At 42.8% G+C, this 17,254-nt stretch overlaps 1 protein-coding gene across 2 annotated transcripts in view; it reads left to right on the top strand.

The window, feature by feature from the left end:
- The window catches only part of NT5C2 (5'-nucleotidase, cytosolic II), a 2,665,542-nt gene that overhangs the window by 175,794 nt on the left and 2,472,494 nt on the right, over positions 1-17,254 (top strand). For both annotated transcript variants that reach the window (XM_044056570.1, XM_044056571.1), the window contains exon 2: positions 1,354-1,475. In XM_044056570.1, coding sequence (XP_043912505.1) covers positions 1,375-1,475 — 101 coding nt within the window. In that variant the 5' untranslated portion in view covers positions 1,354-1,374. The remainder of the gene's footprint in view (positions 1-1,353; positions 1,476-17,254) is intronic.

A 17,254-nucleotide genomic window follows, 5' to 3' on the forward strand; every position in this document is an offset into this window, starting at 1 on the left:
TCCCTCATGCTATTGAATCTAGAGGAAGTGGAGATGTCCTATCTAGTGGTTCAGGTTTAATCTGGCTGTCTTCTAGCTCTGGGGCAGACTCGATCTGAGGGCTTATAGGGTGGCAAGGGATTATGGGAGTGGGAGGAGCTTGAGCCTTGGATCTGTTTGAGAAGTTGCCGGCTCAGATCCAAGGTCAGATCCTATGACCCAGAAGTGATGAATGATGACATAGGATAACACAGATGCTAAGTTAAGGTAAATACATAACTCTTTTTTGAACTTGCCCCATCCACAGTTTTGTGCTCTTTCTTCTCTCTCACACATCACATCTGATGCCCTACTGTCTATAATTGGTAATTCGCCCACATCTGTCCCTCCTGTTTCATTCCTGAACAACCTGTAGCCAAGCATCACCACGTCCATATAATAAAGTTGACATACTCATCAGTGAATAAATCTGAGAGCTTTCCACAGGCAGTTTTCTTGTTTTAGTGAAAAGTCGGGAAAACTTAGGATACCCTCTGTTAATTTTTTCCTTCTGGACCTTTTCTATCTTTTTAGCAAATTTAAGCAATTAACTTAATCCACAGTTGTATATAATTGTGTCATGACTTCTGTCAGACCAGTTTTTGCTGAAGTTTTCATTGCGTATTACTGAAAATATTCTGTATGATCCAAGCTGATATTCCATGAGGATTACTTGACTGGATGTGGCTGTAAAAACAATTTAATGACTTACATGGAATCAAGAGGAGTCTTAACTATATTAATGCTTTGGTTTGCATGTCAGAGGTGTAGCTTTGGCAGTGAGTGGTATTTTACTAAAACTGGCACACTAAAAGGCCGCTATTCTTTCAGAAAATCTTGTATCCCAAAATGTTTACTTCACTGCTGTGCACAATGACTTTAACCAGGTTTCTGTTCCATGCTGAATACCAGTGTTATTTAGATGTGCAAGTGTGAATAACTGTTTATATCTAATGCACATTACTGCTAAATAAAGGTTAAGGTTTTACGTCATCACAGCTGTGCCATAAGTAATTCTTTGGAGAGGCTAAAAGGACAGAAGGGGGAAAATCTAGTATAGTAGCACAGATAGCTCAGGATTGATATGAATGTATGAGTGTTGCTCGTGTGTGTGTATGCATGTGTAAATATAACTCTCTCTCTCTCTACATATATATATATATATATATATATATATATATATATATATATGTATATATATGTGTGTGTGTGTGTGTGTATGTATGTACACACACTTAAAAATACATATTTACATATTTGTGTATAAACACATGCATTGTGCCTCCTTAGTTATGCTTATTTGTATGTTCAACTGACTTCTCCTTTTTCCTGTAGAATTAAAAGTATAGTACCACAATGACGACCTCATGGAGTGACCGGTTACAGAATACAGCTCAGATTCCTGCTAATGTGGATGGGTATGCTTTGAAGAAATACAGACGTGAAGCATATCACAGGTAGACCATTTAAATTATATTTGAGTTCTTTGTGGACATTATTAGGAAAATGTAACCCTCTTCATAATTTCCATTCCAAGAAGGCATAATTTGCATGAGGTAGTTTAGTCTTCAGAATTTGAAAACATTGTGATACGATAGTGCTCATTATTTGGATTTTTATGTGCTAATTTCTTAACTGGGTAAGTGATCTAACTGGTTCAGGAACTATTTATAGTCTTCCTGCCTTTTGACACGGTGGCAGTATGTAATTACAGTATGGATTCATGCATAACATAGACTGGCAAACACCAAAATTAACAGTTTTAATGGAATGAACACATATGTAACTGGCATTAAGACATTAACTTTGACTTTGCTAACGAAAGGAGTGTTCTTAAATTGAGAACATATACATATATATGTGTGTGTGTGTGTGTATATATTATGTTTTATATATATATATATATATATATATACACACGCACTATATATATATATATATATATATATATATATATATATAATACGCTAACTGCCACCACTCACAGAATAGTCCAGCATACACCAAACAAGTAGTAGGTAAAATCCAAACTCCTTTTAATGAAAATACAAAATGGTTTAGCGCTTTCACTCGCAAAGGCGAGCTTCATCAGAACACAAATTTCATTAAGCAAAATGTTTAAATACTATAAAAGGCGCCAAAATTGGCTTCATTCAAGTGAATGAAGTAAAAGTTAAAGCAATATTAACAATAATATACACTCATCAAGCATTAAATATACAGTCTAGCTAAAAAGTTAAAATTGAGTTTGTGCATAAATATAAGCACAGGCAAAATATAAATACCCAAGTCAATCTCGTAAAAGTAAAGGTTTAATGGAGAGGTAGTCGTTAATACCAGGCAGTGTGGTGGCATCTGTATACACTTGCCACCATAGTTCCCTGTATGACAGATGGTTTTTAAGATTGCCACCTCTAGGATTGCTCCTAACAGACTCCAAAATACCAAACTTAAAATTATGTTCAGCACCATATTCCAGTATGTGTCTAAACAGGGCATTCTTTGTATCCTTATTTCTGATGGAATACATATGAGAATAAATTCTTTGTCTAAATTGTCTCTCAGTTTTGCCAATGTAGAAAAACTGGCAAGACATACAAATAGCAATATACACTAACATAGTAGATCTACAATTGCCCTTGGTTAAATATAACTTAGTGCGACAAATGTTGTTTAGACATATGGTGTTTGACTCGAAAATATATGAGCACTGATGACATGTCCCGCATTTGGTGGTGGTAATTCCTTGATGGAAACAGGAAGGAACTTCTCTTTCCGTGATATGTTTCAAATTTTTGCCCATTTTGAAAACAAAACAAGGTTTGGAACCCACCCTGTTTAAAATGTCCTGTGTAGATGTTAAAATGTGCCAATTATTAATCACAATATTTTTAAGCACCTGACTGTATGGACCGAATTCAATAATAAGAGCATTGTAAAAAGATTGAGTACATTTCAAAGAAGGGATATCAAATCCACCACTAGAATCAGACATAGTTCCTGGTGTGCTAACAAAATCCTGACCTTCAACGGCAATGTCATTAGTCTCTCCCAGCAGCGGAGAATATTTAGACCCCCATTGTCTCATAACATATGTGGCAATATCATTCAACATTGCCATGTCATAACCTCTCTCGGTAAATAAACCGGTCATAAATTTCAACTCATTTACCATATCAACAAATCTAGAGGTCATTCTAATAGCCCTAATACATTGACCTTTGAAAATATTCCTTTTTAACTTGTAAGGATGATAGCTGTTATAGTCTAAATAAGAATTTGTAAAAGTCACCTTCCTGTAAATTGTGGATTTAAATCCATCAGAATCAACGGAAACCAAGGTGTCCAGATATGGTACACCAATAGTGTTGTAAGAGGAAGTGAAGTTGAGGAAATCACTGCTAGAATTCAGGTAGTTAATAAAACAGTCAAATGTATTACTGTTACCTGTCCAAAGGATGTAAGTATCATCTAAATAACGGGAGTAATACGCTACATTGTCGAAGTAGTGACTGTTGAAAACATGGTTCTCCTCCCAATCCAACATGACCATATTGGCGAAGATGGGTGCACAAGCTGCACCCATAGCAACACCGCTGGTCTGCCTGAATTTCTCACCTTCATAGAAAATAAAATTGTATTCCAACACAATACTCATCAATTCAACGAGGACAGAGATTTTGTCCCAGCTGAAACTGGTGTGTTTCCTCAGACTTCTAGAAAAAGCTTCCAAACCTTCCTCAATAGGTATACAACTAAATAGATCTATAACATCAATAGAGCTAAATATTAAGTTATCTTTTTCAATGTGAACGGGAAAATTACGTAAAAATTCCCAAGAATCTTTGACCAAATGCTTGATTTGGTCGTATATGAATTTTAAAGTGGTGTCAGTAAACACACCTATAGAGAATGTCTTCGCTTTACTGCCAGATATGATAGGTTGAAATGGGGGATTCAAATGATCTTTATGTACTTTAGGAATACCCACGATGGTGGCTAAAGTGGGAAAATCAACCTTCATATACTCAAATTGTTCTTCAGTAATCCTCTGTTCTAGCCTATACTCCTCAAGAAACATATCAATTCTTCTGTATGAGATATTTAGTTCGTGAAGTGAAGCCACAGCATAATTACCAGAAGAATGAAGTATGTTGTGAATTTTCGAACTATACATCATAGTGTCAAAAATTACAATGCCTCCACCTCTATCTGGCTTCATTATTCTATAACTACGGTCAATACATAGGTCATTAAGAATGGAGGCTTCCTCATAAATTAGAAGTAACATTAGAAAATTTTTTGTTACTAGCCTTTCTGTTGAGTTTATAGAATTCCTTAGTAACCCTGTTCTCAAAGGCAGAAATAACAGGGTTATTACTAGGAACAAAAGTGCTTTTCTTCTTTAGGATAGTGCAATTGGACTCATTAGTGTTGACTGTGTTATTAAACATAATAGCCAAGTTTAATTTTCTAGTGAATTTTTTAAATTCAAAAATGGTGTCAACTACCCGAAATGAGGGTGTAGGTATAAATTTCAAACCTTTCGAAAACAAACTGAAATGAGCTGTGTCCAACCTGATATTACGGTAGTTGTAGATTTTAAAATTATTACATTCACTAATAATATTGTCAATGGCCACAATATTTGAAGGGGGGTTCAGAATAGTAACAGAGCTAAGAGAGGTAAAGGAATCTGTTAATATTTTTCCCTCCATTTTCCCCCTTTTTTCCACATCCCTTGAGGCCCTGTCCTGGAAGGTGGACGAAAATCCTGCTGTGAATGATTTCTTACATGTTCAAACTCATAAAATCTGTCCTCTGACTCCATATTTGCACTTAACTTGTTGTTACCCCATTTATAGCAGACATGTCTGCTGTACTGCTCTTTGTCCCTCTGAATCTTCTTTTGCTTACGGTCAAAGGCTTTCCTTGCCCTGTCATCAGCTGTTGAAAATTGTTTATAAAATAGTTTCTCCCATTGCTCAAAAGCTAAATCATGCACAATGGTATTATTTAGTTTCTCTATCTCAGAAATACATTTACAGAGTTTTGAGTCATTGTATTTGATTAGTTTTTTCATATATTCTATTCCAAAGGAATCAAATAAAGCATTAAAGTCATTTTCCACATCTACTGTAATGTCAATGCCCAACGGCATTTTAAAAAACCTTAGTCCCATAGGTACAATTTTAGCAGAAATACAATGATTAAGATACGCATTGTCCAATTTTAAAGCGTTGATGTTATTCAGTTTTTTACCAAAAGAGTAAATGTAATCCCTTAAAGTACTTTTAGCAGCGTGTCTGCCCTCATAGGTCTTATACTCATCTGCATTGTCGAACTTACAATCAAATTCGATAAAATTCTGTAATACATTTCGTTTGTCAACAGTCTCTTTGTTAAATTTAGTGTTATTTTGAACAGCAGTAGCGGAAAAAGTACCTTTAGGATAAGTAGTGTCCCGGGACGTTAAGGTGTATGTACGCGGTGGTAAAACTTGTTTAGGTCTGGCGCCAGTGCGCCTGGCTTCTTCCCCAAAATTACTGAATGAAAAATCAAATGTAAAATCACAAGCATCATTCCTAATATTACCCGCTAAAACCGCGGATTCGGGTAAATCAATCTCACTCTGCAAAACTAATCCAGAACCCTGACCGTTGGGAATTCCAGGCGACGATGTAGAAAGCACTTCCTCCTTATCGGCCAATGGTGAATGAGTGTGGACCTCATCCTCCTGCGACCGTCTGGTTTGAACCGGCCCATTAGCTGTGTTAGAACCAGGAAGTTTCTTATTAAAAGGACTGTGCAAAAAATGCTTATCAGAGGCAAACTTGCCAAATAATTCCAAAACCTTGGCAACCTCCCCGCGTAAGGATGCGACCTCAGAATGTAAACTGAACAGTTCCTTACAATGGTCGGGTGAGGAGTTGCTGTTGATACTGTGAGAGGTATTCATGACAACACCAGAAAAATGCGAGTTGTAGATCACAGAAACCAAAATGCAAACGTCAGCTTAAACAACACGCTAACTGCCACCACTCACAGAATAGTCCAGCATACACCAAACAAGTAGTAGGTAAATGTATTTCTGAGATAGAGAAACTAAATAATACCATTGTGCATGATTTAGCTTTTGAGCAGTGGGAGAAACTATTTTATAAACAATTTTCAACAGCTGATGACAGGGCAAGGAAAGCCTTTGACCATAAGCAAAAGAAGATTCAGAGGGACAAAGAGCAGTACAGCAGACATGTCTGCTATAAATGGGGTAACAACAAGTTAAGTGCAAATATGGAGTCAGAGGACAGATTTTATGAGTTTGAACATGTAAGAAATCATTCACAGCAGGATTTTCGTCCACCTTCCAGGACAGGGCCTCAAGGGATGTGGAAAAAAGGGGGAAAATGGAGGGAAAAATATTAACAGATTCCTTTACCTCTCTTAGCTCTGTTACTATTCCGAACCCCCCTTCAAATATTGTGGCCATTGACAATATTATTAGTGAAGGTAATAATTTTAAAATCTACAACTACAGTAATATCAGGTTGGACACAGCTCATTTCAGTTTGTTTTCGAAAGGTTTGAAATTTATACCTACACCCTCATTTCGGGTAGTTGACACCATTTTTGAATTTAAAAAATTCACTAGAAAATTAAACTTGGCTATTATGTTTAATAACACAGTCAACACTAATGAGTTGCACTATCCTAAAGAAGAAAAGCACTTTTGTTCCTAGTAATAACCCTGTTATTTCTGCCTTTGAGAACAGGGTTACTAAGGAATTCTATAAACTCAACAGAAAGGCTAGTAACAAAAAATTTTCTAATGTTACTTCTAATTTAACAAAAGAGGAAGCCTCCATTCTTAATGACCTATGTATGGACCGTAGTTATAGAATAATGAAGCCAGATAAAGGTGGAGGCATTGTAATTTTTGACACTATGATGTATAGTTCGAAAATTCACAACATACTTCATTCTTCTGGTAATTATGCTGTGGCTTCACTTAACGAACTAAATATCGCATACAGAAGAATTGATATGTTTCTTGAGGACTATAGACTAGAACAGAGGATTACTGAAGAACAATTTGAGTATATGAAGGTTGATTTTCCCACTTTAGCCACCATCGTGGGTATTCCTAAAGTACATAAAGATCATTTGAATCCCCCATTTCGACCTATCATATCTGGCAGTAAAGCGAAGACATTCTCTATAGGTGTGTTTATTGACACCACTTTAAAATTCATATACGACCAAATCAAGCATTTGGTCAAAGATTCTTGGGAATTTTTACGTAATTTTCTGTTCACATTGAAAAAGATAACTTAATATTTAGCTCTATTGATGTTATAGATCTATTTAGTTGTATACCTATTGAGGAAGGTTTGGAAGCTTTTTCTAGAAGTCTGAGGAAACACACCAGTTTCAGCTGGGACAAAATCTCTGTCCTCGTTGAATTGATGAGTATTGTGTTGGAATACAATTTTATTTTCTATGAAGGTGAGATATTCAGGCAGACCAGCGGCGTTGCTATGGGTGCAGCTTGTGCACCCATCTTCGCCAATATGGTCATGTTGGATTGGGAGGAGAACCATGTTTTCAACAGTCACTACTTCGACAATGTAGCATATTACTCCCGTTATTTAGATGATATTTACATCCTTTGGACGGGTAACAGTAATACATTTGACTGTTTTATTAACTACCTGAATTCTAGCAGTGATTTCCTCAACTTCACTTCCTCTTACAACACTATTGGTGTATCATATCTGGACACCTTGGTTTCCGTTGATTCTGATGGATTTAAATCCACAATTTACAGGAAGGTGACTTTTACAAATTCTTATTTAGACTATAACAGCTATCATCCTTACAAGTTAAAAAGGAATATTTTCAAAGGTCAATGTATTAGGGCTATTAGAATGACCTCTAGATTTGTTGATATGGTAAATGAGTTGAAATTTATGACCGGTTTATTTACCGAGAGAGGTTATGACATGGCAATGTTGAATGATATTGCCACATATGTTATGAGACAATGGGGGTCTAAATATTCTCCGCTGCTGGGAGAGACTAATGACATTGCCGTTGAAGGTCAGGATTTTGTTAGCACACCCGGAACTATGTCTGATTCTAGTGGTGGATTTGATATCCCTTCTTTGAAATGTACTCAATCTTTTTACAATGCTCTTATTGTTGAATTCGGTCCATACAGTCAGGTGCTTAAAAATATTGTGATTAATAATTGGCACATTTTAACATCTACACAGGACATTTTAAACAGGGTGGGTTCCAAACCTTGTTTTGTTTTCAAAATGGGCAAAAATTTGAAACATATCATGGAAAGGGAAGTTCCTTCCTGTTTCCATCAAGGAATTACCACCACCAAATGCGGGACATGTCATCAGTGCTCATATATTTTCGAGTCAAACACCATATGTCTAAACAACATTTGTCGCACTAAGTTATATTTAACCAAGGGCAATTGTAGATCTACTATGTTAGTGTATATTGCTATTTGTATGTCTTGCCAGTTTTTCTACATTGGCAAAACTGAGAGACAATTTAGACAAAGAATTTATTCTCATATGTATTCCATCAGAAATAAGGATACAAAGAATGCCCTGTTTAGACACATACTGGAATATGGTGCTGAACATAATTTTAAGTTTGGTATTTTGGAGTCTGTTAGGAGCAATCCTAGAGGTGGCAATCTTAAAAACCATCTGTCATACAGGGAACTATGGTGGCAAGTGTATACAGATGCCACCACACTGCCTGGTATTAACGACTACCTCTCCATTAAACCTTTACTTTTACGAGATTGACTTGGGTATTTATATTTTGCCTGTGCTTATATTTATGCACAAACTCAATTTTAACTTTTTAGCTAGACTGTATATTTAATGCTTGATGAGTGTATATTATTGTTAATATTGCTTTAACTTTTACTTCATTCACTTGAATTAAGCCAATTTTGGCGCCTTTTATAGTATTTAAACATTTTGCTTAATGAAAGTTGTGTTCTGATGAAGCTCGCCTTTGCGAGTGAAAGCGCTAAACCATTTTGTATTTTCATTAAAAGGAGTTTGGATTTTACCTACTACTTGTTTGGTGTATGCTGGACTATTCTGTGAGTGGTGGCAGTTAGCGTGTTGTTTAAGCTGCCGTTTGCATTTTGGTTTCTGTGATCTACAACTCGCATTTTTCTGATATATATATATATATATATATATATATATATATATATATATATATATATATATATATATATATATACATATACATATATATATATATGTATATATATATATATATATGAACCTTACTTGCTTCATCTCATAACTAAAGGAATTGCATTCAGAAAAAAGGAGGTTATTACCTTTCTGTACTCCTCATTCATTAGGCCAATAACTGAGTACAACGCCCATTTGGTATGTACCTCACCAAACACCTGCAATAGCTGGAAAGGCCACAGAAATACCTCACAAAGAGATTCCATGGCCTCCAACACCTGTCCTATGTGGACAGGCTCAAGTCACTATCACACTACTTGGTATCATACAGATTGCTCATGGTGATCTGTGTTTTGCCTAGAAGGTATTCTCAGACTCTGCCCTACTAGAGATGCTCCATATCCATAAGTCTAACTCCTCGTGCATTACCCGATCAAAAGGCCTAAATCTAATATGCAACTTTAACAAAACCTGCTGGAGAGACAAGTTTGTCTCCCAGAGGCTGCCCCTTGATGAGTGGATGGGAAACCACAAGATCTGAAGTAGGAGATTCATTTGTCTGCAACCTGTGGGTTATGGATCCGATATCGGATCCGAACCGGCATGGTTTTCCAGCTATGGATCCGAGCTCTCAGCTCCTCCCCTCACCCATAATGCCCTGCTCTCCCTACATGACCCCAGATCTAGTTTGCTGCGCTGGTGACCAGATTGGTCTCTTGAGCTCTACAGCTAAGTGTTTTATTCAGCTATTTCTAGTGCTAAATTTTAAATTTTTTTGACAGTTTTGTGTGAAAGTTTAGGTTTCCCTTTTTGTAGCTAAAGTTGTTTAGTTTTATTAACCTTTTTAACTTTTAGTTTCCCTCCCCTCGCTGGTGCGTAGTGTGTGTTGGGCCTGTGTTTATTTGACTAGTTTACTTTTAATTTTTTAGATTAGTGTAAGTAAAAGCTAGGTTCTTAGGATGTCTGAACAACCTAAGGCTATTTTTTCGAAGTGCTCCGAGTGTGGCCATAAGCTTTCCCCTGCAGATGGCCACACTCGGTGCGTTCGATGCCTTGGGGTTGAACACCTCACTTCTGGATGTTCCATTTGTGCAGGGTTCAACCCCAGGGCATTGAAGGAGCGGAGGTCGGCTGGTCCTGGCGGGACTTTTGCCCCGGACTCGGCTCTGGCTTCCGCTCCTTCGGGGTACCGTGTTCACGGTTCCTCCTCTCGCTCCCCTCCTCCTCCTGGGACTCAACCTCCCTGTAGTGGTTTGGAGGAGAGGGAAGCTAGAAAGAAGGACTGGAGGGAGAAGCACCATAAGCGGCGGGCCGAGACCTCTGTTTCGCCCCGCCTGCAAAGCGGGCTTCTCCTCCGGCCTCCTTGTCTGCTGGTTCTCCCCCTCCTCGGCTCCGGTCTCCTGTGTGCTTTTCACCGGGACCTGAGGAGGAGGAGACCCGATCTCCGTCGAGGCTATCCAGGAGGCACTCAAGGCCTACCTCGGTAGCCTCGTCGAGATCTACTTACAGTTTATCTGATGCTGATCTGGACCGGATGATGAGAAGGTTCATCCAGGCCCAGATGCAGATGGGAGTGCTCTTGCCTCCCCTCTGGGGGGAGCTCGACCCCTTTCTTTAAACCTATAGCTCCTTCTCCGACCTGCTACCCGGGTTCGGAGCAGTTGGAGCCGAGCAGCCGAGCCGGGGTGGGTCGGCCGATAGTACTCGGTACCGGATCCGACCCTGCCCTCGAGTGCCGGATCCGACCTCTCGGAGCCTGGATCCGAGCCGGATCCGGGGATCAGTGCTCCTTCGGCGTCCGTGTCGGAGCACACTGCCCTCGGATCCGGCCGGTGCCGGCTCCGATCCACTCTTCGGATCCCAGGGGGAGCCGATTATCGGATCCTTTGGTCGAGGTCGGCTCCCCCTCGGCTTTTGATGTAGTGGAGAGGGCCCTGTTGAGGGTTTCCGGACCCCCGGCACTTGCTTCGGCTCCGTCCCGCGCTCCATCTGCACTGGGCCAGGCTTCCACCATCCGGCCATTGGGACAGCCCGCTCCTTTGCCCCAAGTTGTTCCTTTGGAACAGGTCACAGTTTGCGAGGAGTCCTCTGACAGCCCCCAGGAGGATGCCCCCCGCAAGCATACGTGCAAGAGGAGGCACATAGACTCCCCCGAGTCTCTCACTGAAGACACGGACTTGGAGGAAAGGGAAGGCTCCCCAAGATCACCCCCCGAGGATGTCTCCTTTGGAGACATCATGGAAATGCTTCGCATAAGGGGGGGTGGTCTGCCCCCAAGTCTTCCTTGGACAAGTCCGTGTTCTTGGAGGCATTTGAAGCGGGCCCGTCTACCTCTTGGGTGTCCCCTCCTGCCGACCCCCTGGTGGACCTGATTACCACCTGGGCGTGGAAGGAACCGGACACCGTGGAGCCAATTCCAAAAAGGCCCGACCGTATACTTAGTCCCCCGGCTGACCGTGCCCATTGGAGTAAGGGGCCTCCGGTAGATGCCATGTTGACGGCAGCCACCAAGAGGGAACTTGCTCAGGAGAGTCCCTCAGTCCATCCCCCGAGCAAGGAGTCTCGGATGATGGACTGCTTGGGGAAGCGGATGTTTAGTTCAGCGACCTTTTCAGTAAGGGCGCTGAACTACCTGGCACATGTGATTAGGATGCAGCGCGATCTTATTAAGGAATACACTGCATCCCCCCCAGAGTCCATGTCGGAGGAGGACAAATTGTTGCACTCCACCCGTATGGCCACTCTCAGGTCCGTCACTAATACCTCTATGCGGTTACTGTCCCATGCTACGGAAGGTGCCGCTAGAGCCGCAGGGGCAGGCCTAGTTACTAGACGTCAGGCCTGGCTCCGTCATTGCGATTACACGGAGCCCTTCAAGGCGTCATTTGCGAACGCTCCCTTCGATGGTTCTGCCCTCTTTGGCAAAACTGTTCGTGATACCTTGACCCAGAGCGAAAAGGACGGGAAGACGCTGTCTGCCGTCGGAATCCACTTCTCTGTGCCCCAGAGGCCCTATTCTAGGAACCAAAAGGGCCAGAAGAAGATGTGGTTCCGGAAGTCGCAGCAATCCCAGCCCGCTCCGGACAACCAGTCCTTCCGTGGCAGAGGAGGACAGGGAGGATGCCGCCCCAGGGGCAGAGGGGCTCCCAGGAACTTCGGGTCCAGAGAACCTTCTCTGAACGGCCCGCAGCAGCCCTGAGGGTTGCCCGGCTGCTCCACTCTGGAGGCAGTCGGGGACGTTTTTCGGAGCACCTAGCGGCATGGGAGTCCATAACATCAGACCGCTGGGTCCTCCAAATCATATCCAGAGGATACCGTATCCCATTTCATCACATGCCAAAATTGAAGTCCCTCCCCGACGTTCCACCCGGTCAGTGGGAGGCGCTGGCAGAAATTGGCCATCTGCTAAAGAAAAGAGCCATCCAGCCCGTCCCCCCAGACCAGATCGGATCAGGGTTCTACTCCAGGTTCTTTTTAGTGCCAAAAAAGACGGGGGATCTAAGACCAATTTTAGACTTTTCACTCTTGAACCTGGTAGTTCCCAAGGAGAAGTTCCGAATGGTTACGTTGCAGTCTATTCTCCCCCTTCTGGGAGAAAATCACTGGATGTGCTCCATAGACCTCAAGGAAGCGTACTACCATATACTAATGGACAGGCGCTCCAGGAGGTTTCTCCGCTTCCGGCTGGGAGCCAGTCACTACCAATTCCGGGTCCTTCCCTTTGGTCTCACCACAGCCCCCAGGTACCAAAGTATTAGCAGTGGTAGCGGCCCACCTGAGGCTTCAGGGGGTGCAGGTCTTCCCTTACCTGAACGACTGGCTTCTCACCGCTCCAACAAGGCATCTACTATTATTGGCGCGAGATTCCTTTCTCCATCTACCTCCCCGTCTGGGCATCACGATAAATACAGAAAAATCCAACCTAGCACCCACGCAGTTCATAGATTTTATTGGTGCCAGGTTAGACACGAGACAGTTAAGAGCCTTACTCACTGCGGACAGAATTCAGAATCTGCAGCTCCAGGTGCGGGCCATTCTCCACTCCAGCTCAGTTCCGGCGGAGTTGGTCCTGAGGGCTCTAGGGTCCATGGCGGCAGCGATAGCTCTTCTTTCTCTCGCCAGGTTCAATATGCGCATCCTTCAATGGACACTCCTAGTTCAGTGGTCGTATCTTGCTCTTCCTATGCATCATCCCATTGTGATCAGCAAGGCTTGCAAGCGGTCCCTCCTGTGGTGGCTCCACTCTCCAGATCTCCACGGAGGCCGCCCCTTTTGTGCTTCTCCCCCTCTCGCCACAGTGACCACGGACGCCTTCCGCCTCGGGTGGGGGGGGCATTTTGCAGGCCGGACGGTCCAAGGCACGTGGAACGATTCAGAGACCTTACTGCATATCAATGTTCTAGAGATGAGAGCAGTGCTCTTAGCGTTGCTAGCACTTCAGGCCTTTCTTCCCTTGGGAACTATTGCGATTCAGTCGGACAACATGTCTGTCGTCTGGTATATCAACAAACAGGGAGGAACCAGGTCTTACCCTCTTTGTCGAGAAGCCATGAGAGTGTGGGAATGGGCAATCTCCACCAACCGCTTTCTCATAGCAACGCATATTCCGGGTCGGTCCAACATCCTTGCGGACAAACTCAGTCGCACCATTCTCTCCCCTTACGAGTGGTCTCTCAATGCTCAGGTAGCGAAACGCATCTTCGCACGGTGGGGAACTCCTTGTTGCGATCTTTTTGCGTCTCCCTCAAACACCAAGTGCGACAGTTTTTTCGCTCTAATATCTCCTCCCGGAGATACCCCAAGAGACGCTCTGGTGCATGCTTGGCCACCCGGCCTTCTTTATGCTTACCCCCCTTTGCCTCTGATGCTCCAAGTTCTTCAGAAAGCCTCTCGGTTGGGGTGCAGAATGATTCTCATTGCCCCATTTTGGCCTCGACAGATCTGGTTCCCTTTCCTAAGGTCTCACTCAGTGAATCCTCCTTGGATTCTAGATCCCATTCCGGATCTGATATCTCACCCATCCCACCTGTCAACCCCGAATCTGGACAACCTGAAGCTGACTGCTTGGCTGCTCCAGTTCCACTCCTGATCAGGACTCCCGGTATTTCGTCTCCTGTTAAGGCCATCCTGGTGGCGGCTCATAAACCATCGACCAGGAAAGTTTACCGCAGTAAGTGGAAACGATTCTCCATTTGGGCGGAGCGGCAAGGTCTAGACCCCTTCACAGTTCCCCTTCCTCTGGTACTTGACTTTCTAACCACTCTTTTTAATGATGGTGCCAGCAGTTCCACGGTCAAAGTGCAACTTGCGGCAATTTCTCACTATCATATTGGTCAAGACTCCAGCCCACTGATGTCTGCCAAATTGTGTAAGAGTTTCCTAAAAGGTACTTTTCTTCTCAGACCCCCTGTAAAGCAAGTGGTTCCTCCTTGGGACCTTTCTCTGGTCCTTCAGGCCTTGACCGCTCCCCCTTTCGAACCTGCGGCTACGGTAGATCTGAAATTTTTATCTTTCAAGACGGCCTTTTTAGTAGCTATTACCTCGGCCAAGAGAGTTTCAGAACTTCAAGCCTTATCCGTCAAGCCTCCCTAATTGGTCTTTCATCCGGACCGTGTATACCTCAGGACCAACTTGTCCTTTCTTCCTAAGGTAGCTTCTGAAGCAAATATTAATCAATCTATTAACCTCCCTGTTTTCTTTCCTAAATATCAAAACAAAGGTGAATACAAGTTACATTCCTTAGATGTTCACAGGCAACTTAGATTTTATCTGAACAGGACAGCTGGTCATAGGCAATCTGACCAGTTGTTTATTTCCTTTGCTAAATTCAATTTGGGTAAACCAATTTCCAAAGTCTCCTTATCACGCTGGATTTCGCAGTGCATCTTATTGGCTTATCAAGCTTCTGGAAGGCCCGCACCGGAGGGAGTACATGCCCATTCAACCCGGTCAGTTTCTACTTCAGCGGCCTTTAAAGCTAGGATTCCTCTGGATGATATTTGTTCAGCAGCCACTTGGGCTTCATCTCATACCTTTATCTCCCACTACAAGTTGGATATTACATCTAGAGGTAGAGCATCCTTTGGCTCCTTGGTGCTCGGAATATCCTTCCATGATGGCCGCCCAAGATTCAGGTAGCTGGGGACTCTGTCCCACAGGTTGCAGACAAATGAATCTCCTACTTCAGATTTAGAAGTTATGTACTCACCATAACGTTCCATCTGAGTAGGTGTGTTCATTTGTCTGCAACCATCCCACCCTCCTATCCCCCCTGGCCTTGTCAGTTTCCTGCATATTATGTGTTACCCTTTTTAGGGTATTTCTATTGTTGGCAAACTCGATCTGAGGTCATGTAGGGAGAGCAGGGCATTATGGGTGAGGGGAGGAGCTGAGAGCTCGGATCCATAGCTGGAAAACCATGCCGGTTCGGATCCAATATCGGATCCATAACCCACAGGTTGCAGACAAATGAATACACCTACTCAGATGGAACGTTATGGTGAGTACATAACTTCTAATTTGTCCCAGGAGTTCCACCTGTGTCCCCCATTGGCAGGGGCGACAGGTGCTGATTGGGGGTTTCTTTTTTGGGGAAACTCTTGGCTAGGCTTTTAACGGCCCCAGGGCCATTAGCCTAGTAACCTCCTATGATCCTGTGAAGAGTTTCATAGGAGTTCATAAGAAATGATCTAGAACTGCTGTTATCCATTTTGTCTAAAATGTTTACTTTTGTATGCTTGTCTTGGATGATTAACCAGGTTTATCCAGAAATTCCAGTAATTTAATTTTTCAATTGTACTGATAAGCTCTGTTTTAGAAAAGACCAGCAAATAATCCAACAAAGACAGCCATCAGACAATGAACCAATATATGTAAATCTTTATTATCCAGCAAAGGTCAGCTTTTGTGGGACTTCATCAGACTGTGGTTGGATAATAAGGATTTATATGCTGGTTCATTGTTTGTCTGCTGTCTTTGTTGGATTCTTGGTTTGTTTTGTGTTGGCTTGGGGGATTTGTTAAGAAATGTCTTTATCCGAATGGATTGACTAAAGGTAGGGCTTTTAATGTCATTGCATATCTTTTTGTAGCACCAGTGACTTGGATCTGGAGAGAGACTTGGGCATTAGAAGTCTAGCTGAGGGGAAGAAGGGAAATGCTGAAGTGTGTAATTGCTGATGTTCATCGTGCATACAGCTGCAGTCATCACACTTGGGTTATCCTGCCGTCAGGTGGGTCCTCGTCAGGTGGGTCCTCGGTTGGCCGAATTCCAAAGTCTAGGTCCGGCGTCGGTTGTCATCGCTTCTTCCCTGACGTCAGTGCGGCAGGGGTATAAAAGAGGCAGCTGACGCTATTTTCTCTAGTCTTTCTTGCCGTGCGGTACCCGAAGCAGAAGCAGTTCGCAAGTGCCGGTCGGCCAGCTCCTGAGATTTACGAATAGTATTTCAGCCGTAGTCTTCTTTAAAGCTAAGTACCCTGTTGGGGAAACTTTTCTTGCCTCAGACCGATGTCAGACAAAGTTAATAAATGCATTTCTTGTGGGAAGCAAATACCGCATAAGGATTTTCACTCTTACTGTATATCTTGCTTAGGGCCAGACCACGACATCTCGGCCTGCCGTTTTTGTGCTAGGTTTAACAAGCGCACTATTAAGCGCCGGGCGGAGTTCGCCCTTCATTATTTTGGCAAAAAATTTAATTATATCATGTCGTTGGATGCACTGACACCAGTTTTAGGCAAAAAAACGCAAGGATAAGGACAGACATCCGAGGCCTGCACCGAGTACTGAGATCACGCTTAGGCTGACTACTGGTTCTCCGGTTCTCAGCGATGCGCCTACGCAGCCTCTGACTACTGATGAAACTACTTTACTGGCGACTTCAGTACCCGAAGTCGCAGGATCCTCGGTCTCCATTCCCACTGCAGATACCGACGCCACTCTTGGCGGGGAAACCGAAAATTTAGCGAGGCCTGCCATTTCTGAAGGCGTTTTCA

The sequence above is a fragment of the Protopterus annectens genome, chromosome 14.part0 (genome assembly GCF_019279795.1).
Source record: "Protopterus annectens isolate FY-2018-M chromosome 14.part0, PAN1.0, whole genome shotgun sequence".
Lineage (NCBI taxonomy): Eukaryota > Metazoa > Chordata > Ceratodontiformes > Protopteridae > Protopterus > Protopterus annectens.